This window comes from Oryctolagus cuniculus, chromosome 18, assembly GCF_964237555.1.
Source record: "Oryctolagus cuniculus chromosome 18, mOryCun1.1, whole genome shotgun sequence".
In the NCBI taxonomy this organism is placed as follows: Eukaryota; Metazoa; Chordata; class Mammalia; order Lagomorpha; family Leporidae; genus Oryctolagus; species Oryctolagus cuniculus.
This window is the reverse complement of record NC_091449.1, coordinates 17,110,235-17,135,142: the sequence shown is the minus strand read 5'-3', so window position 1 is coordinate 17,135,142 and position 24,908 is coordinate 17,110,235. Positions and strand designations below refer to the sequence as shown.

The 24,908-nt window shown below is 43.6% G+C and overlaps 1 protein-coding gene across 5 annotated transcripts in view; it reads left to right on the top strand.

Annotated features, from left to right (window-relative positions):
• Positions 1-24,908, top strand: part of LOC138843011 (zinc finger protein 585B) — a 25,639-nt gene extending 731 nt beyond the window's left edge. For 2 of the 5 annotated variants that reach the window (XM_070062268.1, XM_070062267.1), the window contains exons 2-4: positions 20,206-20,332; positions 20,587-20,679; positions 22,229-24,908. In XM_070062268.1, the coding sequence (XP_069918369.1) occupies positions 20,299-20,332; positions 20,587-20,679; positions 22,229-24,246 (2,145 nt within the window). In that variant the 5' untranslated portion in view covers positions 20,206-20,298 and the 3' untranslated portion in view covers positions 24,247-24,908. Of the gene's footprint in view, positions 1-1,720; positions 1,932-20,205; positions 20,333-20,586; positions 20,680-22,078 lie in introns of all 5 variants that reach the window. The other 3 variants (XM_070062266.1, XM_051847046.2, XM_051847055.2) reach the window with 3 other exon arrangements.

Genomic DNA, 24,908 nt, shown 5'->3' with positions numbered 1-24,908 from the left:
TATATTTCATACATATCTACTTGCATCTCCTTACAAATTATTTTGTCTAAGAAGGTAAACTCACAGTGGAGAGGAAGCGTGTCTACCTGTGTGTCCTTTTCTTGTTTCCTCTTTGTACGTTCGAACCATATTATTATAAACAATTATGTGTATTTTAAAATAATAGTCATCAGTGAATAGGTCAAAAGATACAGCGTTTCAAGCTTTCAGCAACAAATTTGTAAAACATTTCCCTAAATGCTTTCTAGCAGCGGATATTGCTGCTTTTTAATTTTATTTATTTATTTATTTTTTAGGAAATTACTGTCTCCAGCAGTTTTTCTTTCCTTTTTTTTTTTTTTAAGATTTACTTATTTGAGACAGTTACAGAGAGAGGTAGAGCCAGAGAGAGTGAGAGAGGTCTTCCATTCGCTGCACCAATCTGAAGCCAGGAGCTTCCTCTCGGTCTCCCATGTAGGTGCAAGGGCCCAAGGTCTTGGACCATCTTCCACTGATTTCCCAGGCCACAGCAGAGAGCTGGATCAGAAGTGGAGCAGCCGGGACTCGAACCGGTGTCCATATGGGATGCCAGCACTGCAGGCTGGGGCTTTAACCCGCTGTGCCACAGCACTGGCCCCAATTGTTGCCTTTTTTAAAAGCTTTATCATTCAGAGGAAAAATTATACTTAATTATTCTAATGTATTTTCCTGTTGCTAAAGTTGACATCTTTTTATTTAATTGTCATTTAAGTTTCCTTTTCTTTGAATATTCATATATTTTGTCTAGTTTTTTCCCCTGGCCTTTTTTTCACCTTAGTGACTATATTAGATATAACACTAGAAATAACCTATTACAATATCATGAAAAAAATTTATATATTCCATTTTTATTTTGACAGTATATTTTAACATAATTAGGAAGTATTTAATTCAGAAATATCTGTGTTTTCCTTTATAGCTTCTGAGTGTCTTGTGTGTAATAATATCCCTCTCAACCTACCATAATGTTATAGAAATGTATACTTGTAAAATTTATTCTAATATTGTATAGGAATTTAAAAAGTACATATATTTAAATGATCAGTCCTGCTAGAATTTTTTTTTAAGTTTTTTTTTTATTTGAAAGTCAGAGTTACACAGGGAGAGGTAGAGACATAGAGAGAGGTCCTCCATCCGCTGGTTCACTCCCCAGATGGCTGCAATGGCTGGAGCTGTGCCGATCCGTAACCAGGAGCCAGCAGCTTCCTCCAGGTCTATTGTGTGTGTGCAGGGGCCCAAGGACTTGGGCCATCTTCTACTGCTTTCCCAGGCCATAGCAGAGAGCTGGATTGGAAGTGGAGCAGCCGGGTCTCAAACGGGCGCCCATATGGGATGCTGGCACTTCAGGCCAGGGCGTTAGCCCACTGTGCCACAGTGCCAGCCCCGACAGATTTCTTATACTCTATTCTCCCAGTACACTTTCTCAAAGTGTTATCCCTGGGCCAACAATATCAGCATCACCTGGGCCATACATAGAAAGGCAAATTCTTAGGCCCTGTCATAGACCCAGTGAATCAGAAATTCAAGGGTGAGGCTGAGAATTTTTAACTGTGTTGTAATAAGCCCTCGAGGTGATTCAGTGTATAGTCAGATTTGGGAGCCACTGCTCTGGGTTTCTAGCTCGGGGACCTGTACTTCGGTATACTTGGTAATGTTTTTGTAATGAATGTTGAATGACTGACTATGACTGTTGTCCTTTCAGGTTTCTTGGTGTCTCTAGGAAGCCCCAGGTCAGGTCTTCTCCAACTCCAGGCGATCTCTTCCCAACAGTTTTGCTTGAGTTTATAGATGAGCCCTAAGCTTTAAGCTCCTGAGAACAAGGATTGAGACCCAGTGTGGCCATGCCAGCTAACTGGACCTCTACCCAGCAGTCCTCAGTCCTAGCTCCAGAAGATCATGGCAGCTCATGTGAGGTGAGGAGGTGGTCCCAGGGGCTGGCAGTTTATCCCATAATATATATCTCTGATCTATCACCAGAACCTCAGGGCAGAGATACATGGGCCATAGGAAGCAGCCAGACTGTAGACCTACTGTTTCTTTTTTTTTTTTTTTTTTTTGACAGGCAGAGTGGACAGTGAGAGAGAGAGACAGAGAGAAAGGTCTTCCTTTGCCGTTGGTTCACCCTCCAATGGCCGCCGCGGCCGGCGCGCTGCGGCCGGTGCAGCGCGCTGATCCGATGGCAGGAGCCAGGAGCCAGGTGCTTTTCCTGGTCTCCCATGGGGTGCAGGGCCCAAGCACCTGGGCCATCCTCCACTGCACTCCCTGGCCACAGCAGAGGGCTGGCCTGGAAGAGGGGCAACCGGGACAGAATCCGGCGCCCCGACCGGGACTAGAACCCGGTGTGCCGGCGCCGCTAGGCGGAGGATTAGCCTAGTGAGCCGCGGCGCCGGCCGACCTACTGTTTCTAAAAGAAAAAAAAAATTTTTTATATTTATTTGAAAGGCAGAGTTAGAGAGGAGAGATTTTTCATCCATTGGTTCACTCCCCAAATGGCCCAACTGCTGGAGCTGTGTCAGGCCAAATCCAGAAGCCCAGACTTCTTCCGGGTCTCCCATGTGGGTGCAGGGGCCCAAGCACTTAGGCCATCTTCCGCAGCTTTCCCAGGCCATAGCAGAGAGTTGGATCGGAAGTGGAGCAGCTGGCTCTTGAACTGGTGACCAAATAGGATGCCAGCATTGTAGGTGGTGCCTTAACCCATGGCACCACAGTGCCAACCCCACAATTTGATCTTTCTGTCAAGAATGAACAATACATGGGTAATATCTCCATCTCTAGAGGTGGGTTGTATGACAGTGGAAAGGTGACTGTGAAAGAAAACTTGTTTTTCTTCACACTGTATTGATCTTTGGCTGCAGGTAAGATTCGTGGTTAGAATTCACTTCTGTTTAAGAGTTTGAAGGTATTTCTCCATTTTTTTCTAAACTTTCTCCCTAAATACAAGTATGTTCTTTATTCTCTCTTTGAAATTTCTTTTTCAGTTTTCTCCATTTTTTTCCTCCACTGTCTTCTATTTACTATTCGCCTTTCTGGGGAACTTTGAAGCCTGTCTTCCAGTTATTCTGTTGAGCTGCTTAGCACTGCTATCAGCATTTTCAATTCACTGTTTTAATTTTCATAAATTCTAGTTTGTTTTCTAAATACTCTTTTTTATAAGCGTTCTGTTCTTATTTATGACTTTTATGTAATTCCTATTCATTTGAAGATAAGATGATAGTTTACTAGGAATGGTAGAATCGGAAATGTATTCACTTAGTTTAAAAATTAGAAAAGTCTAGAAAGCAACACATGAAAAGGATTATGGTGATAGAAGTTCAGGAAGAAAGTGGGACTACTGTACCCTACCTATGTCCCCTACTGCCCACATCTCCTAATATAGATGACCAGTTTCATTTTTTAGTTTTTCTTTGATTTCTTCATTCTGTATATAAAAAAAAACAACCACAAATTGTTTTTCCTTTGATTTCACAGAAATTGTGTTTTAGAAACACTTTTTATTATTGCTTTTTTAAAAGATTTATTTATTTATTTATTTGAAAGGCAGAGTTACAGAGAGACACAGGCGGGGCGGGGGGTGAAGTCTTCCCTCTGCTGGTTCACTCTTCAAATGTCTGCAATGGCCAGAGCTGGGTTGATCCAAATCCAGGAGCCTGGAGCTTCTTCTGGATCTCCTATGCCACAGTGCCGGCCCTTGGAATAAGAAAAATAAAAAATTAAAAAAACAAACAAACAAACAAACCAAGACCCAGGAGAGGGTTGGATTGGAAGTATAGCAGCCAGGACTTGGACTCGAGCCCTCACCCATGTGGGATACTGGCACTGCAGGCAGTGGCTTTACCCACTATGCCACAGCCCTGGCCCTGCTTACTGCTTTTTTAATGTTTGGTAAAATACAGATCACGTTATGAACAGTGTTGCAGTGGACATTGTTGTTATCACTCACTTTTCTATTGAATATATAGGAAGTAGTAGAAGTTCATTTCAGGGAGTCAGTCAAGTGTAGTGAGATTTTAGCCAAATCTCCATGAACCTCCACTGCTGTTGGTGTTGGACGTTTTTATGATTGCATATCTTAATTCTTTTTATTTGGAAGATAAGCGTAATGGAGTAAGACTAAACTTATGGTAAAGAAGCAGCAATCACTTATATTAGAACAGGGAATGTTCACTTTTGTGGTTTGAATAGTGTTCTGATCTTTGTGCTCAGACATGATTGCAAAGTGATCTTTGTTTTGCCTTGTGTCATGATGGTCAGAATAGTGATCTTGATTGTTTTGTGAGATTGATTTTTGTATAACACCATGGATAATACCATTAGTTGGCTAATTCCTCATTTAAAAATAAAGGAGCAGAAAAAGATTGATTCAGGGCTGGCGCCGCGGCTCACTAGGCTAATCCTCCGCCTGTGGCACTGGTACTCCAGGTTCTAGTCCCGGGTGGGGTGCCGGTTCTGTCCCAGTTGCCCCTCTTCCAGGCCAGCTCTCTGCTGTGGCCCGGGAGTGCAGTGGAGGATGGCCCAGGTACTTGGGCCCTGCACCCGCATGGGAGACCAGGAGGAAGCACCCGGCTTCTGGCTTCAAATCGGCGCATTGCGCCGGCTGCAGTGCACCAGCCATAGCGGCCATTTGGGGGGTGAACTAATGGAAGGAAGACCTTTCTCTCTCTCTCTCTCTCTCTCTCTCTCTCACTGTCTAACTCTGCCTGTCAAAAAAAAAAAAAAAGATTGATTCAGAAAAAAGAACCAAAAGAAATCTAGGATGGGCCGGCATTGTGGTATAGCAGGTAAAACCCTCACCTCCAACACCAGCATCCATATGGGCGCTGGTTCGTGTCCCAGCTGTTCCACTTCTGATCCAGCTCCCTGCCAATGGCCCGGGAAAAGCAGCAGAAGATGGCCCAAGTGCTTGGGCCCCTGCCACCCATGTGGGAGACCTGGAAGTACCTCCTGGTTCCTTGCTTTGGCTTGACCTAGCCCAGTGGCAGCCATCCAGGGAGTGAATCAGCTAATGGAAGATCTCTGTCTCTCCCTCCCTGTAACTTTCACTTTCAGATAAATAAATCTTTAAAAAGCAAGCAAGCGGGCCGGTGCCATGGCGTACTAGGTTAATCCTCCTCCTGTGGCGCTGGCATCCCATATGGGTGCCTGGTTCTAGTACTGGTTGCTTCTCTTCTAGTCCAGCTCTCTGCTGTGGCCCAGGAGGGCAGAGGAAGATGGCCCAAGTGTTTGGGCGCCTGCACCCGCATCAGAGACCAGGAGGAAGCACCTGGCTCCTGGCTTCGGATCGGTGCAGCTTCGGCCATTGTGGCCATTTGGGGAATGAACCAATGGAAGGAAGACCTTTCTCTCTGTCTCTCTCTCTCTCACTGTCTGTAACTCTACCTGTCAAATAAAAATAAAATAAAATAAATCTTTTTAAAAAATACAAGCAAGCAAGCTAGGGCTAAAATTTTTCTAACACATCAAAAGGAATTTAATTTGAAAAACACCTAAAGGGATGAAGAAGGATGGTTCATGCTTATAAAAGGAACAGTTTACAAAGAGTTATAAAATTATCAACATTTATTTAACTGATAATGTTTCTTTTAACTCTATTAGGTAAACATGAACAGAATATTTTTTAGAAGATTCATTTATTTGCTTGAGAAGCAGAGTTACTGAGAGATGGAGGAGACAGAGAGAGGTCTTCAGTCTGCTGCTTCACTCCCCAAATGGCCAATGGGCCAATCTGAAGCCAGAAGTCAGGAGCTTCTCTGGGTCTCCCATGCGGGTGCAGGGGCCTAAGCACTGGGGTCATCTTCTGCTTTCCCAGGCCATCAACAGAGGGAGGCCATCAGTAGGGAGCTGGAGAGGAAGTGGAGCAGCTGGGACTTAAACCAGCACCCATATGGGATGCCAGCACCGTAGGTGGCTGCTTAACTACTACACCACAGCGCCGGCCCCCAAAAATTTAAATATACCATTCACACTACCCTTAAAAGCTTAGTGATTAAAGAAGAAAAAAAAACCTGTAAATCTTTTTTTTCTTCTCTAAGCAAAAACATTAATTTAGAAACAAAAAATAAAAGGCTTTGGTACAACATTGTGAATGTAGTTAATACTACTGAACTGCATACTTAAGATTATAATGATGAATTTGGTTAAGTACACTTTGTCACAATTTAAAAAAATCAATATTTCAATAAATAACTTGCTACATCTTAAAGTTTGTAAGGTAAAGCTAAGCCAGATGGGGGAGGGTTAATACAGATTTAAATGCCTTTGTAAGAAATGCTAGAAACTTACAGTCTAAAGATAATTTAGAAAAGTAATTTATATCATGCGTATACATTTAAAAATCTAGATGAAAAGGGTGAATTTCTAGAAACATGAAATTTCCTACCATATCTTTAATTGCCATGTCTCACATTTTCATTTGTAGATGTTCAGATTTTCATTTTAAAAATTCTATTTTTTTTTTTTTTGACAGGCAGAGTGGACAGTGAGAGAGAGAGACAGAGAGAAAGGTCTTCCTTTGCCGTTGGTTCACCCTCCAATGGCCGCCGCGGCTGGTGCGCTGCGGCCAGCGCACTGCGCTGATCCGATGGCAGGAGCCAGGAGCCAGGTGCTTTTCCTGGTCTCCCATGGGGTGCAGGGCCCAAGCACCTGGGCCATCCTCCACTGCACTCCCGGGCCATAGCAGAGGGCTGGCCTGGAAGAGGGGCAACCGGGACAGAATCCGGTGCCCCGACCGGGACTAGAACCCGGTGTGCCGGCGCCGCTAGGCAGAGGATTAGCCTAGTGAGCCGCGGCGCCGGCTAAAATTCTATTTTTAATAAAGTTAGTACTGCCACATTGGAGAGATACATTTGCCATTTGGAGTGTCATTAGGACTTTTGTTTGTAAATTTTATGATAAATATTTCTGAATATAACATAGACACTTGAAAAGATAACAGATACTTGAAAAGAAATCTATTTCCAGATATGAAACTTGATATCTATAAGATATTACAAGGTTCTTACAGAATTAGCTTTTTTTTTTCACTTTATTTCATGGAGCTGAGAAATGTTTAAAGTTTCTTACTAAAAATGAACTTCTCTCTGTATCTTACTATAGTTTTAGTATATAAACCTTTGTGCTGTGTAAATCCATATAGTGATATTAATAAAATCTAAAATGCACTTCACATTGCATCCTTGGCATGTTTAATATTTCCCCCCTACACCTCAGCTCCTTTCTGCTGGTATTTCCATGTGTGTCTTTGCTCATCTTTTCACTGTCATCTTTCAGAGTCCTTATGTGTCTCTTGTGATTACCAGTGGAAAGGTGTGTTTTACGTTGTGCTCCACAAAAGATTTCTACACAGCTGCTATGTATACATCCTCATACATCTCTTGTCACTGAGTCTCACTATGTACAAAATCTAAATAACTTTCTCTTGCCTTCTTTCTCTAGCCCCTTCCTTTTTTTTTTTTTTTTTTTGACAGGTAGAGTTATAGACAGTGAGAGAGACAAAGAGAAGGGTCTTCTTTCTGTTGGTTCACTCTCCAAATGGCAGCTACGGCCGGCACTGCACCAATCTGAAGCCAAGAGCCAGGTGCTTCTTCCTGGTCTCCCATGCAGGTGCAGGAGCCCAAGCACTGGGGCCATCCTCTACTGCCCACCTCCCCACCCCCCCATCCCCCCACCCCCCCGCACACAGCAGAGAGCTGGACTGGAAGAGGAGCAACTGGGACTAGAACCTGGCACCCATATGGAATGCTGGTGCCGCAATGCAAAGGATTTACCAAGTGAGCCACAGCGTTGGCCTTCCTTTTGTTCTTCCACCTGTTGCAGCACAGTCTTCGTAGTTATTCAAAAATGAAAGCTAACTTTTATTTTTAAATCCTTTTTTCTCACCTTCATATTCAAAATCATATCTGCCTCTTTAATAATGAATATTGGTTTCCTTCTATATCCCTTTTAGAAATTCATTTTACCTTACTTTAGGTGAGTACGTAATTTATACTCTAGTACATGAATTGTGCAGTAGGTCTTGTGACTGATTTTCCACTCTTGTCCATTCTAAAATTTCTCTATTTCACCCTAAACATTGGAGAATCCGCTTATGATGATTGTCCAAATTCGTTATTCCATTTGGAATGTCACATGGTAACATTTTATTGTATTCTTTTTTCTGTATTAACTAGAATCAGTCTATAAAGAACTTTTCCATTATTTCGCTGTCCTGTAATATTGATCATATAGGAGAAAGATTAGATGTACATTGGATTACCTTAATTACCTTTACTTAAAAGGAAAATCATACTTGCTGTATGAGCAAACTATTTTTCCAGTAACCACCTTCCATCATGCAGACTAATCTTCATTTATAGAGGACTATTCACTATCACTGAACTTGTTACATATTTTCCTGTCTCAATACCTTGCTCTTACCTTTTATGGGAAATGTCCCCCTGATTTCCTATTCTGTATTATACTACTTAACTTTCAGCTTAAATTCATCAACTCTATGGAGTATAACTCACTCTCCCATGTGGAAGGCATTTTTTCTTCATTTGGGCCCTCCGTGTATCCTTTGTGGATAACTATTTTTCAACAACCTAATGAATTTATACCTTTTTTTTTTTCAAACTTTGTTTTAAAGTCTTTTACGATTCTAAAAGATTAGAAGTGTAATTAATTCATTTCTGCTTGCCCAGGAATAGTATCAGAAACAGTATCACAGGTCATTGTTCCAATTGCTAGAAGACTAAAAGAGTGCCTATTTCTATCCCCAGTCTTGAAAAATGAGTAAATTGAATGACTGTATAACAAATAGTAGAAATTCTTTATTGGATTTCTTTCTTATACAAAATACGTAAAACTACTTATTTAATGTGTACCCTATGTAAAAGATGATTTTGTGATAGTTCCTGGATTACATAGGTATACACATTTGTTGAAACTTCAACAAAATTGAACCCTAAAGATTGGTACACTTAGTGTATGTAAGTTTTACCTAAGAAAGGCAAACAAATGATTTGTATTCTGAAGTGTTTGGGAGGAAGTATACTTCAGTTTTCTTTGAAATGCTCAAATCAGTAAGCTGGGTCAACGAATAAAGGGATGAGTAGATGAGTGATAAAGTAGGGAGAGGAAAATGTTAATGAAAGGTCCTAGTTGATGTATATATGGATTTTCACTCTTCAGTTTTTTTTTTTTTTTTTTTTTTTTTTTGACAGGCAGAGTGGACAGTGAGAGAGAGAGACAGAGAGAAAGGTCTTCCTTTGCCGTTGGTTCACCCTCCAATGGCCGCCGCGGCCTGCGCACCGCGCTGATCCGATGGCAGGAGCCAGGAGCCAGGTGCTTTTCCTGGTCTCCCATGGGGTGCAGGGCCCAAGCACCTGGGCCATCCTCCACTGCACTCCCTGGCCATAGCAGAGGGCTGGCCTGGAAGAGGGGCAACCGGGACAGAATCCGGCGCCCCGACCGGGACTAGAACCCGGTGTGCCGGCGCCGCTAGGCGGAGGATTAGCCTAGTGAGCCGCGGCGCCGGCCTCACTCTTCAGTTTTTAAAAATTTTCTGTATATTAGAAAATTTTCATCGTAAAATTATGAAAAATGTGTTTATTAAGATTTTATTTGAAAGCAGAGTGACAGAGAGAGAGGGCGAGAAATCCTCCATCTACTGGTTGGCTACCCAAATGGCTACAACAGCTAGGGCTGGGCCAAACTGAAACAAGGGACCATCCAGGTGGCAGGAGCCCAAGTGCTTGTGCCATCTTCTTTTGCTTTCCTGGGAGCGTTAGAAGGGAGCTGGATAGGAAGTGGGGCAGCCAAGATTTGAACTAATACTACTTGGATGTGGGATACTGATGGCACAAGTGGCAGCTTAACTCAGTGCACTGCAGCCCCAGTCCATTTATTTTTATTTTAAAATAGATTTTATTATATATATTTAAGGTATCAACTTAAGGTTTTTTTTTTTTTTTTTTTTTTTTTTTTTTTTTTTGACAGGCAGAGTGGACAGTGAGAGAGACAGAGAGGAGAAAGGTCTTCCTTTGCCGTTGGTTCACCCTCCAATGGCCGCCCAGGCCGGCGCGCTGCGGCCGGCGCACTGCGCTGATCCGATGGCAGGAGCCAGGTACTTATCCTGGTCTCCCATGGGGTGCAGGGCCCAAGCACCTGGGCCATCCTCCACTGCACTCCCTGGCCACAGCAGAGGGCTGGCCTGGAAGAGGGGCAACCGGGACAGAATCCGGCGCCCCGACCGGGACTAGAACCCGGTGTGCCGGTGCCGCTAGGCGGAGGATTAGCCTAGTGAGCCGCGGCGCCGGCCTCAACTTAAGGTTTTAAGATACACATATTTCTGAGGGTTTAACAAAGTCCATGGAAAAAATGGAATTTAAAGGGAAGTGAGTTTTGGTATAAAAACTTCTAAAATTCCTGCATAGTTTTTTTATAATATGCATTGTCCATGGACTTTTTTAAAAGATTTTTATTTATTTATTTGAGAGGTAGAGTTACAGACAGAGAGAGGGAGAGACACAGAGAGAGGTCTTCCATCTGCTGGTTCGCTCCCCAAATGACTGCAACAGCCAGAGCTGAGCTGATCTGAAACAAGGAGCTTCTTCCAGGTTTCCCACACAGATGCAGGGGCCCAAGGACTTGGGCTGTCTTCCACTGCTTTCCCAGGCCATAGCAGAGAGCTGGATCAGAAGAGGAGCAGCCAGAACTTGAACCAGTGCCCATATGGGATGCTGCACTGCAGGCAGCAGCTTTACCTGCCTGTTCTATAGCGCTGGCCCCCATGGACTTTTTGAAAACCTTTATGTATATCTACAGTAAATGGTTATTAAAGTAGAACAAATTAACATATCCATCATCTTACTTAGCTACCCAAATTTTGTCCCCCACCCCCACAATTATAAATTGTGCTAAGAACAATTTATAATCTACTCACTTGGCAAAAATCCTAAATATACACACTATTGTTAACTATCATCCTGATATTATACATTACGCCTATCAATTTATTCATTCTACATGTTTGTCACTGTGTATGCTTTGACGTATACCTCTATTTTGTTCCCCTGACACTAACTGTGGTAACCACTGTTTTATTCTCTGTGCATTTGAATAAAATCCAGAAAAGTCCCAATTCTGAAACACTTAATCCCCACATTTAGGATAAATGATACTCAGCTGTATGTATATATTTTATATTAAATATATATTTATTCATTTGCCCATTAGTGGGTATCTATATGTTTATGAATCATAGCTGTCATTAATAATGCTGCAATGAACATGGGAATGCAAGCATCTTCATGTGGGGGTGATTTTATTTCCTTTGAGTATGTTCCCAGAAGGGGGATTACTGGATCAAATAATAGTTCTATTTTTAGTTTCTTTAGGAGCCTCTCTACTGTTTTCCGTAATGGTTGCATCAGTCTACATTCCCATCAACATTGTAAAGGCTTCCCTTTCTCTACCACACTCACTTGTTATCTCTTACTTTTTTGATAATAGCTATCCTAATGGGTGAGGTTTATCTCATTATAGTTTTGATGTCCTTTCTCTGATAATTAGTGAAGTCAGGCATCTTTTCTTGTACGTATCTTTGGCCATTTTAATGTCATCTTTGGAGAAAGGTCTTGTTTTTTACCCACTTTTTAATTGGGTTATATATTTTTTTGCTGTTGAGTATGTGAGTTCTTTATAAACCTTGGATGTTGGGGCTGGTGCTGTGGCATAGAGGGTAAAGCCACCAACTGCAGTGCCGGCATCCCATGTGGGCACTGGTTCTAGTCCCAGCTGCTCTACTTCCTATCCGGCTTTCTGCCACGGCCTGGGAAAGCAGTAGAAGATGGTGCAAGTCCTTGGGCCCCTGCACCACATGGGAGACCCAGAAGAAGCTCCTGGCTTTGGATCAGCCCAGCTCTGGTTGTTGCGGCCATTTGGGGAGTGAACCAGTGGATGGAAGATTTCTCTCTCTACTTCTGCCTTTCAAATAAATATTAAAGAAAAAAACAAAAAACTTTGGATGTTAACCAGTTGTCTGATAAAATGGTTTGCAAATAGTTTTTTCCAAATCTAGTTGGCCGTTTCAGTTATGGATTAAGCCTTTTAGTTTGATGTAGTCCCATTTATTCATTTTTTGCTTTTATACTCAGAACTTTTGATGTGATATGCTAAGGATTCATTGCCATGTCCATGTCCAAGAGCTTTTCCCCTACGTTTTCTTCTGGAGTTTTATGACTTAAGGTCTTAACATTAAGGTCTCGTGTCCATTTTGAGTTGATTTTTATGTCTGGCATAAGATATGGGACCAATTTCATTCTTTTTTTTAAGGTTTTATTTATTTGAGAGGTAGGGTTACAGTCAGAAAGAGAGACACAGAGAGAAAGGTCTTCCATCTACTGGTTCACTCCCCAAATGGCCATAACGGCTAGTGTCGCTCCCCCTCTTCGTGGAGGAACGACACAGGACCCTGCGCTGTTCTTTCATCTGCTCGGCCCTCCCCGGGTTTGCTGCTGGTTCTTCCCGGGTTGGCTACTATCCCTTCCACCTCCGTGGAAGGGCGGTTCCCCCTGGCTGCTTTCCCCACTTCCGCAGGGGAGCGGCACACCGCCGGCCGGCTCTCTGGGGGGCTGCACAGGTGTTCCCCCAGCTAGATGTTCCCCTTAGATGTTCCTCCGTGCATGCCGTCTCTCTCCTCCTTTATAGTCCTCCTCCACCAATCCTAACTCGGCTGCCCACACGCCGAGTACGCTGCTCTCCTCCAATCAGGAGCAAGTCCTACAGTTTATTAGCTGAACTGGAGGCAGCTGTGTGGAAGCTGTTTACTTCTCTCCCAGCGCCATATTGTGGGAGAGCAGATGCACAGAATAAGTCTTAATTCCAGTAACTCAGTCCAGTCCGGATTGCTCCCCACAGATCCCCCTTTCTTTTTATTTTTGGCGTTGATACGCGCCTGTCTTCGGTGTCCCGCGGCACACACTCTGCTCTACTTGCTAGAGTTGCCACAGGTTCTTACAAGTCCTATCAATCAGGCAAACCGAATCCGGGTCCTCTCTTCGCCATGTTGTGAGGAGGTTTTTAGGCGCTGATGCGTGCCTGTGTTCGGTGACCTGCGGCTCATACTCTGGTCGAGCCGCCTGCTGGCGCTTACCGCCTTAATCAGGCAGACCGAATCCAAGCTTTCTCATTGCCGTATTGTGGGGGAGACTTATTAGTGTTGGTTCGTGCCTATCTTCGGTGACCTGCAGCTCATACTCTGGTCGAGCTGCTTGCTGGTGCTTACCGCCTTAATCAGGCAGACCGAATCCAAGCCTCCTAATTGTTGTATTGTGGGGAGGCCTTACTGATGTTAATTCGTGCCTGTCTTCGGTGACCTGCGGCGCATAAGCTGCTAGCCGCCCGCAGGTGCTCATCGCCTCACTTAATCAGGCAGACCGAATCCAAGCTTTCTCATTGCCATGTTGAGGGGAGGCCTTTCTATTTCTCTGTTTCTCTATCTCCGGGCATTCCTATTTCTCCCATTTTACTTCTATCTTCCAGCATTCCTATTTCTCTCATTTTACTTCTAAACTTCTGTTTCTCTTATCCCTGCGGCTTTCCGGCGCCCACCCCGAGGCCGCCCCTCGGCGGCTTTCCGGCTCTGAGCCGCTTCAGCCCGCGCCCCTCTCATCTGCGAGGCTTCGCGGCTCTGCGCGGCTCGGCTTTGCGTGCACACTCCGCGGTCTCCGCGCTAGCCCCGCGTTCCCTATCTACTTGTGCCCCGCACGCTCTCTCTGCGCGCGGCAGCCTCCACGGGAGTCACACAGCGTAGCTTGCGTCTCCACCACTAGCATTCAATCCAAGCTCCCCGGGCTAGCCTGGCGAATTCAACCCAGCTTACGTCTCCGCCCCACGGTTTGGCTTCCCGTCCTTTGCTCCCCGGGCTAATCAGACGGATCCCAATCTGGCTTACGTTTCAGCTTCTGGTTTCAACTTTTCGCCCCCTATTCCCGGGCTAACTTGAGAATCCCAAAGTGGCTTTCGTTTCCGCCTCGGCCTGCCCCCCGCGGCTTCGATTTCCCTAACATTTTTCTCTACCCGGTATATTTCCCCAAGCTTTCCTCCAACAATACTCCTCCCTCATTTCTCCTGGCCTCTCCCCACAGTCCGCATCCGAGTCTGTTTGTTCTAGCTTTCACTTTCGCTTTCGACCTTAGAGATTTCTCCCAGCTTCCCCCCATAGTCTGTATCTGAGTCTATGCCTAGGCTTTCAATAGCTTCTTCCGGCACCTTTTTCGTTCGGCTTTTCCCTAGGCTGTTTGCTAGTCTCTCTCTCCGGCATTTTCCCATTTCTTTCCTCCTAAGTTTCCTATCCGTCCTAGGTTTCCTATCCGAGTCATGGCACCATTATGTTGCTCCCCCTCTTCGTGGAGGAACGACACAGGACCCTGCGCTGTTCTTTCGTCTGCTCGGCCCTCCCCAGGTTTGCTGCTGGTTCTTCCCGGGTTGGCTACTATCCCTTCCACCTCCGTGGAAGGGCGGTTCCCCCTGGCCACATTCCCCACTTCCGCAGGGGAGCGGCACACCGCCGGCCGGCTCTCGGGGGGCTGCACAGGTGTTCCCCCAGCTAGATGTTCCCCTTAGATGTTCCTCCGTGCATGCCGTCTCTCTCCTCCTTTATAGTCCTCCTCCGCCAATCCTAACTCGGCTGCCCACACGCCGAGTACGCTGCTCTCCAATCAGGAGCAAGTCCTACAGTTTATTAGCTGAACTGGAGGCAGCTGTGCGGAAGCTGTTTACTTCTCTCCCAGCGCCATATTGTGGGAGAGCAGATGCACAGAATAAGTCTTAATTCCAGTAACTCAGTCCAGTCCGGATTGCTCCCCACAGGCTAGAGCTGAGCCAGTCAGGAGCCAGGAGCTTCTTCTGGGTCTCCCACACGGGTGCAGGGGCCCAAGCACTTGGGCCATCTTCCATTGCCTTCTCAGGCCATAGCAGAGAGTTGGATTGGAAGAGGAGCAGCTGGGACTAGAACCAGTGCCCATATGGGATGCTGGTGCTGCAGGCAGAAGTTTATCTTACTATGCCACAGCTCCAGCTCCCAGTTTCAGTCTTTTGCATGTGGAAGTGTAGTTTCCCAACACCGTTTACTAAAAAGATTATTGTTTCCCCTTTGTGTCTTTTTGGTACCCTTGTCAAAAATTAGTTGTTTGGGTTTATTTCTGGCCTCTCTATTCTGTTCCATTGGTATTCTTGTCTGCCAGTATGATAGTGCTTTGATTATTATAGCTTTGCTATATAATTGTAAATCAGGAAGTGTGATGTCTACAGCTATTTTTTGCCCTCTTCAGAATTACTTTAGCCATTGGAGGTCTTATTATATAATTTTTTGCTTTAGGTTGTGTGGACATTTTAGCCATATTAATTCTTCTGATCCATGAGCATAAAAAATCATATGTATTCCTATTAGTTAATATTGTTTCTTTCTACTTCAAGAACTCCTGTAAGCCTTTCTTATAAGGCAGGACTACTGGTAATGAGTTCTTTTCTAGAAAATACTTTATTTCTTCATTTCTGAAGGGTAATTTTATTGAATACAGCATTCTTAGCCCACAGTTATTTTCTTTTATCACTTTTACTTTATCATCCCATTCTCCCCTAGCCTGCAAGGTTTCTGTTGAGAAATCTACCAATAGTCCAATAGAGATTTTCTTATGTGATTTGATGCTTTTCTCTTGCTGCTTTTGAAATTCTCTGACTTTGTTGATTTAATTATGATATGCTGTGGAGTGGACTCTTTGAGTTGAATCTGGGAACTTTTTTAAAGATTTATTTATTTATTTGAAAGAGTTACAGAGAGGCAGAGGCAGAGAGAGAGAGAGAGAGAAAGAAAGGGGTCCTCCCTCTGCTGGTTCACTCCCTAGATGGCCACAACTCGTGGAGCTGCACCAGTCCGAAGCCAGGAGCTAGGAGCAGTCTCCTGGTCTCCCACGCAGGTACAAGGGGCCATAGCAGAGAGCTGGATCAGAAGTGGAGCAGCAGGGACTTGAACTGGTGCCCACATGGGATGCCAGCTCTGCAAGTGGCAGTTTCACCCAACACGCCACAGTGCTGGCCCCTGGGAACTTTTGAGTTTCATGGATCTGATATTCATGTCCCTTCTATGACTTAGGAAGTTTTCAGCAATTATTTCATTAACATACTTTCTGTCACTATTTTTGTTTCTTCTCCTTTTGAAACTCCACCAATGTGAAAGTTTGTTTGCTTTGTGGTGTCACATAAGTTCCATAGGCTGTCCTTATTCTTTTTCATTGCTTAGTTTTTGTTTCCTCTGAGTTGGTAATTCTTTTTTAAGATCTATTATACTTGACAGAGTTACAGAGAGAGAGAGAGAGAGAGAAAGGAGGGAGGTAGGTCTTCCATCTGCTGGTTCACTCCCCATATGGTTGCAATAGCCAGAGCTGCACTTATCTGAAACCAGGAGCCAGGAGCTTCTTCCGGGTCTCTCACACAGGTGCAAGGGCCCAAGGACTTGGGCCATCTTCCACTGCTTTCCCAGCCCATAGCAGAGAGCTGGATCAAAAGTAGAGCAGCCTGGACTTGAACTGGAGTCCATATGGAATGCTGCACTGCAGGCTGGGACTTTAACCCACTGGGCCACAGCGCCGGCCTCTCTCTTTTTTTTTTTTTTTAAAGATTTATTTATTTATTTGAAAGGCCAATTTACAGAGAGGCAGAGGCAGAGAGAGAGGGAGGGAGAGGGAGGGAAAAAGAGGGAGGAAGAGGTCTTCTATTTGCTGGTTCACTCCCCAAATGGCTGCAACTGCTGGAGCTGTGCCAGTCTGAAGCCAGGAACCTGGAATTTCTTCTGGGTCTCCCACACAAGTGCAGACTTGGGCCATCTTCTCCTGCTTTCCCAGGCCATAGCAGAGAGCTAGATTGGAAGTGGAGCAGCCGGGACTCTATAACTGGCTCCCATATGGGATGCTGGCACTGCAGGCCCACTGAGTTGGTAATTTCTAAAGACTTGTCTTCAAGTTCAGAGACTCTTCTGCTTGTTCTAGTCTGTTGATAGAGTTCTGTGTTGTATCTTTAATTTTATTCATTGAATTCTTCATCTCCAAAGTATTGTTTGGTTCCTTTTATATCTCCGTTGAATTTCTCATTCAGATCATAATTTGTTTTCCTGATTTTGTTGAATGTCTATATTATTTATATATTATTGTTTCCTTAAGATCTTTGTTTTGAATTCCTTTTCATGCATTTTATAAATTTTTTGTTTCTTTGGGCTCAGTTACTGGATAATTTATGTTTCTGGGCAATGTCATGTGTTCTACCTTTTTCGTGTTTATTGTGTTCCTGTATTAAGATCTGTGCATCTGGGAGAGCAATACCTCTTCCAGACTTTACAGAGTGACTTCTGTAGAGAAGTAGTTTCCCCTGAGAAGGGTCTTGGTGTGGCTGTTGAGAAGGCTGTGGCAGTTGTAGTCCAAGGAGATGCAGTGGCATAGTTGCCATGCAGCATCTTCCGTTAGTCCTGACATCAGTGACGACTGTGGGTGCCTCAGTGGCATAGGCTGTAGGAGTTTGTAGAAGTGGAGATAGCAGTGTAAATTGTCTCTCATTTTTCTCACAACAAGGAGTTGTAGTTGAGGGGATCCCTCCTTTTGTTGGATCTGACATGGCTCACAAGCAGCTACAGCAGCACTGGGGTCCATGTCTTGCGTGCTGACAGTGGCTGTACAGCTGACATCCTTGGCTTAGGGTCTCCTGAACCTATTGTGACACCTGGTTTGAGCATGCAGGTTCACTTTGTGAGGCAGGATTGGATGCAGATGGCCCACAAAACCAAATTATGTGACTCTGACGCCACCCCCTGGAGCTCATTGTCAGGGGGCTGGGTTGTAGTTGTGACCCTGAGCTTGTGTGGCAAAGCACAACTCTGGTCCTGCTCCAGGGAGTGAGGGTGCTCTGGGGGTTTGGGCCTGAGGAGCAGGGTACAGCTGTCATTTAGGAACCACAGTCAGTAGGGCATAGTGGCAATTCAGGCCCCAGGAGACGATGTGCTGTCTGGTGGTGATTCTGGACTCTGGGATGGTTGAACGTAGATCAGTATATCAGATCTGTGAGCCAGATGCAGAAGCAACAATGGTCTCGTGATGGTGGAGAACAGCTATTGCTTGGGCTCTGGGTCCCAGGGGCCAGCCCCGTTGTTTGGCCTGTAGGCAGGGTGTCTTAGCTGAGCCAGTGCTTTGTTCTCCTGTTAGACCAGTCAGCTGCTCGTCCCAGCCAAGGCAGCTGTTCTCCAGGAGGTGATGTACATGGTAGTGTACTGCTTTGGGAAGAAGTACTGGTTCCCTAGAAGGCAGGGAGCTGCTGCGGTTGAGGCACGGGGGGCATGGTTCTCTGGGTAGGCAAGTAATCTGTTCCCTAGAAGGCGGTGTGCTCAGCTCAGGTACTCAGGGGCGGGTGCAGCAGTGAGTGAGAGGGGTGGACGGAGCAGCTAAGTCAGCTTGGCTGTATGGGGTAGGACAAAGCAGCAACTCAGCAACTGTAGATGGTCAGTCATCAGACAGGTGCAGTTCAACAGCAACAAAGCCTCAGGGATTGAAAGGGTGCTGTGGCTACTCAGCCCTGGAAATGACCTCACCCATCAGTGTTTCCAGTTTTGATTGCATAGCTGAATATCTGTGTGGGCCACAAGGGGCAGACCAGTGTCAGATTCTTCTCTGTGGGAAGTGCAGCTATATGGATTCCAGGCAGCCTCCTAAGTTGGGCTTAGCACCAGCGAAAACTGTAGGAGTCCCTGGTAGTGAGGCCTGTAGGTATCTAGGGTATTGATGGGGACTGCTGGGGTCCTTTTTTTTAGCTTTTCCCCAGAGGGAGAAGTCCCTCTGTTTGTAAACTCATCAGAGCTTGGCGATAGGGTGATGAAAGTGAGGTTTTTCCTGCTCTTCTGGTTTTCTGTGCTCTGTAAGAAGGTTTCTGTTATTCCTTATTTTTTTTAAGGTTTATTTTATTTATTTGAAAGACAGTTACAGAGAGAGGTAGAGACAGAGAGAGATGTCTTCCATCTGCTGGTTCACTCCCCAGATGGCCGCAATGGCCGGAGCTGTGCTGATCCAAAGCCGGGAGCCAGGAGCTTCTTCTGGGTCTCCCACACGGGTGCAGGGGCCCAAGGACTTGGTTCATCCTCCACTGCTTTCCCAGGCCATAGCAGAGAGCTGGATTGGAAGAGGAGCAGCCAGGACTAGAACCAGCACCCATATGGGATGCCGGCACTTCAGGCAAGGGTGTTAACCTGCTGTGCCACAGTGCCAGCCTCTATTCCTTATTTTTTTTAAAAAAGATTTATTTATTTATTTTGAAAGGTAGACTTACAGAGACAGAGAGAGACAGACACAGAGAAAGAGAGAGAGAATATCTTCCATCCACTGGTTCACTCCCTAAATGGCTGCAATGGCCAGGGCTGGGACAGGGCGAAAACAGGAGCTTCTTCTGGATCCCCCACATGGGTGCAGGGGCCCAAGCACTTGACCCATCTTTTACTGTTTTCCCAGGTGCATTAGCAGGGAGCTGGATTGGAAGTGGAACAGCCGGGTCTTGAACCAGCACCCATACGGGATGCCAGTGTTGCACCGGCCCCTCTGCTGTTCCTTTTATATGCTCCAGCACTTGCCTTCAGTTATTTTCATAAAAATTTGAGGGGGTGTACAAATGCTAAGGGCTTCTAGTTAGTCATCTTGCTGATGTCATACTCTGGCACTGAGTTTTTGAAAAAGAGGAGGCAGGGGCGGCACTGTGGCATAGTGGGCTAACCTCTGCATACAGTGCCAGCATCCTATATGGTGCCAGTTCCTTCCTGGCTGCTCCTCTTCTGATCTAGCTCACTGCTATGGCCTGGGAAAGCAGTAGAATATGAGCCAAGTCCTTGGGCCCCTGTACTCGTGTGGGAGACCTGGAAGAAGCTCCTGGCTCCTGGCTTTGGATCAGCCCAGCTCTGACCATTGCGCCCATTTGGGAGTGAACCAGTGATGGAAGACCTTTCTCTCTGTCTCTCCCTTTGTCTGTAACTCTACTTCTCAAATAAATAAATAAATCTTTAAAAAGAATAAAAAAGAGGAGACAAATTAACAAAAGCAACAAAATCCATGTTCCATATTCATAAGTATAGCCTCTCCATCCCCCAAAGCTAACTTCACATTGAACAGGAATTTGCCCTTGCAGGGATCAGTGTCCTTCAGGGATGTGGCTATTGATTTCAGCAGTGAGGAATGGCAGCACCTGGAACCTGCTCAGAGAAGTCTCTACTGGGATGTGATGCAGGAGACCTTCAGCCACCTGCTCTCAGTAGGTAAGCGGTCACCTTGGTATCTGAAAGGAGGCCTCACTGGGATGTTACAGGTTTTCTTGATGAATGCTGTAAGACACTTTCAGTATATGATAGTTCTGTCCTTAATTTGTCCAGGATTCTTGTCCCTTTTATAATTTTTGATAATATTCTGTTCAGACAGAAATAATTACTTTTCTGAAGAATAAGCCCTCATTACACAGCTGGACTTCATTTAATTAGCTGGACTCAGTCTTTTTATCATTTCCCGCAAACAGGGTTTCAAGTTCCTGAGCCAGAAGTTTTCATGTTGGAGCAAGGAGAAGAGCCATGGGAATTGCAGAGTAAGAACCCAAGTCAGTTCTGTCCAGGTGAGTGAGGGAGACAGGGGAATAGATCTCAGCTGTTATTAGGTAGACTGGCACCTTTGAAATAGTGTTGAGATTTAAGACTCTTCTGGAAGGTTCTTAATTTTTGTACTGCTTGAAAACTGTTGATAATTTACCACTAAGGTAACTAAATATCTTCTACTTAGATGACATCTATCATCTCTGTCTTCTCTAGGTTTTTGGATTCTAGGCCATGTGCCAAAGATTAAAGATTTTTCTTGAGTATTCCCATAATTCTAGAGTCTTTTCTTTTTACATTCAAGCATTCATGGGTCTGCTTTCTTGTAAAATTACAATATGGTACATACTACAATTCCTATGAATTGCTTTTTTTTTTTTTTTTTTTTCCGTGAGATACCTCAGAACCTTATATCTAACCAGGCTGTATTCCTGTTTTCTCCCCAGAGATCACTGAATTCTCAATTTCCTATGCATTTTATCCAACCGATGACTTTATCATTGGCATTTAACCTGGGAAGGGTACCCTTCTGCTGTGTTTGACAGTATTAATCACCTTTCCTAAAATTTCTTACTAATGTTGCTTGAGTGATTGTATACTGACTAGGGTCTCTGCCTAGTTAACTGATTAGTTTTGTTTTTTTGCTTTGCTTTTCTTCTTCACCTGCTGAGGCATGAGTTTAATCATAATCCTTAGTTTAGGATTCATCATTATGAGTCCAGATGAAGTTTCTCTTTTATTTTATTCTTTGACTTACTGTCTTTTGTCTCTTATCCCCACATCTGTCTTTCCCACCATAGGTCACTATTTTATATGATGGAAACATTTGAAAATTCATGCATATTATAAAATATAAAGTGAGTTAGGGATATATATTAAATTAGGCTATATAAATGGCATTGTTTCATATATCTTGTTCTTTGCCTTACTTTTCCCATACTTGGCTATAGTACAGTCTGTTCATCTAGTTTATTTCCTCTAACTATTGAATTCTGTCCCAGAATATTTCCTGTTCACACTGTCACCAATCTCATAAATTATTCTCTTTCATCCTTTTCTCTGTGTTCAACCTGGACTAGCCCTATCTACCCTTCTTTCTAGCTTCTTTCAGCTGTTCCTTAAAGTAAAATCACCTGTATTTTCTTTCAGAAGGAGAATTTGGGTTTCAAACCTTAAGCAGGGAATTTCAATAAAAGCTTTCTACCTCAAGAGGGAAGGTGATGGTACCAGTGATACTGTGTATATATCATTCTATAGAAGTGTTATGGTAGATTGGTGACCACATAAGAGAGCTATCAGCAAAGAGCATTAAGAGATGTTGAGATTTCATCAAAAAATATTGACTACCAAAAAAATCTTTATGAATATAAGAATATTAAGAAGCAGTTCATTTGAGCCCAGGCATTATTCTTTTCCCCCAAGGACCTCATCAATGCAACTCATTTGGAAATAATTTGAAGCATAATTTAGACTTACACAGTTATAATAGAAATAATGCATCAAAGAATGTTAAAGAGATTGCCAGATATGGTAAAATTTCTTCCTATACTGACCATGAGTATACTCCAACAGGAGAGAAATTATGGGACCATAAGCAACATGGAACACTCCTCAGTTATAAACGAGCATCCTCTCAATATCAGAAAATTCGTACAGGGGAGAAATCATATGAATGTGACGAATTTGGAAAGAGCTTTGCTGAGAAATCATTGTTCAAAGTACATCTGAAAGTTCATACAGGAAAAAAGCTCTATGTATGTATTGAATGTGGGAAAGCTTTTGTACAGAAGCCAGAATTCATGACACATCAACAAAACCATACTAGAGAAAAGCCTTATAAATGCAATGAATGCGGAAAATCCTTTTTCCAAGTATCTTCTCTCTTTAGGCATCAGAGAATTCATACTGGAGAAAAACTGTATGAATGCAGTGAATGTGGGAAAGGCTTCTCTTATAATTCAGATCTCATTATACATCAGAAAATTCATACAGGAGAGAGACACCATGAATGCAGTGACTGTGGCAAAGCTTTCACGCAAAAGTCCACACTCAAGATGCATCAGAAAATTCATACAGGTGAGAGATCCTATATATGTATTGAATGTGGACAAGCCTTCATCCAGAAGACACACTTGATTGCACACCGAAGAATTCATACTGGAGAAAAACCATATGGATGCAATAACTGTGGAAAATCTTTCATCTCTAAGTCACAACTGCAGGTACATCAACGAATTCACACAAGAGTCAAGTCTTATTTATGCACTGAATATGGGAAAGTCTTCAATAATAGTTCCAACCTTATTTCACCGAAGAAAGTGCAGATTAGAGAGAAATCTTCTATATGTACTGAATGTGGGAAGGCCTTTACCTACAAGTCAGAACTAATTATACATCAGAGAATTCACACTGGAGAGAAACCTTATGAATGCAGTGACTGTGGAAAAGCTTTTACTCAGAAGTCAGCACTCACAGTGCATAAGAGAATTCATACAGGAGAAAAATCCTATGTTTGCATGCAGTGTGGGCTGGCCTTCATCCGGAAGACACACTTGATTGCACATCAAATAATTCATACTGGAGAGAAACCTTATAAATGTGGTCACTGTGGGAAATTCTTTACTTCCAAATCACAACTCCATGTGCATAAACGAATTCACACAGGAGAGAAACCCTACGTGTGCAATAAATGTGGGAAGGCATTCACCAACAGGTCAAACCTGGTTACACATCAGAAAACTCATACAGGAGAGAAATCCTACATGTGTTCTAAGTGTGGAAAGGCCTTCACTCAGAGATCAGACTTGATTACTCACCAGCGAATCCACACTGGAGAGAAACCTTATGAATGTAGTACCTGCGGAAAAACCTTCACCCAGAAGTCACACCTTAATATACACCAGAAAATTCATACTGGAGAGAGACAGTATGCATGTCATGAATGTGGGAAAGCCTTCAATCAAAAATCAATACTCATCGTGCATCAGAAGATTCATACAGGAGAGAAACCCTATGTATGCAGTGAGTGTGGAAGAGCCTTCATTCGAAAGTCAAACTTTGTTACTCATCAAAGAATTCACACTGGAGAGAAGCCTTATGAATGCAGTGATTGTGGGAAATCATTTACTTCCAAGTCTCAGCTGCTGGTGCATCAGCCAATTCACACAGGAGAGAAGCCCTATGTGTGTGCTGAATGTGGGAAAGCCTTTAGTGGAAGGTCAAATCTCAGTAAACATCAGAAAACTCATACTGGAGAAAAGCCCTACATCTGTTCTGAATGTGGGAAGACCTTCAGACAAAAGTCAGAGTTGATTACGCATCACAGAATTCATACTGGAGAGAAACCTTATGAATGCACTGACTGTGGGAAATCTTTCACTAAGAAATCACAGCTTCAAGTGCATCAGCGAATTCACACAGGAGAGAAGCCTTATGTGTGTGCTGAGTGTGGGAAGGCATTCACTGACAGGTCAAACTTGAATAAACATCAAACAACACACACAGGTGACAAACCCTACAAGTGTGCAGTCTGTGGAAAAGGCTTTGTGCAGAAATCAGTGCTCAGTGTGCATCAGAGTATTCACACTTGAGATAGAGTGAAAAAAAAAAACTCAGTGAAGACACTGATTGTACAGTGTTGAATCCATCCAATAGAATACTATGTGATTATTAAGTAGAAATATCCACACCATCAGTGTCACACTTGAAATGAAGACTTTGAAGAAGGCACTGAAGTAAATGGGACTTCCAACTCATTGCTGTCAGCCTCATTAAACCTGGGGCATTCATGTTGAGAAGGAACTGAGTCAATTTGATGTCTTAGAATACATCATGGAATAATGTTTAAAATATCATGGATTACTGTTAGCAAATTATTTTAGGGAAGATCATGTTAAATCCTGTTAATGATAATGTGTTTGCTGTGGAATAGGTGCAGTTCAACAAATTGGTAAAACAACTAATACTCGTCAATACCATAATGATAATTTTAAATTCTGTGAGTAGTTTGATGCAGAACACATTGTCTAACAGTTGTGGGTGTTTTTCATTCTTTTGTTAACACATTTGTGTATGTCTGTTCTATCATTGAGTAATTCTTTGAAGGAAAAGTGTATAATTTTTTTTAAAAAACCTATTTATATACATGGGAAGCTGACAGTATATTTTCAACTTGTAATCTCCCTTATTACCCACCAGTAGTGTCTTTGAGTTTCATAAGAACAAATGTTAAAACACAAACATACCGTAACTA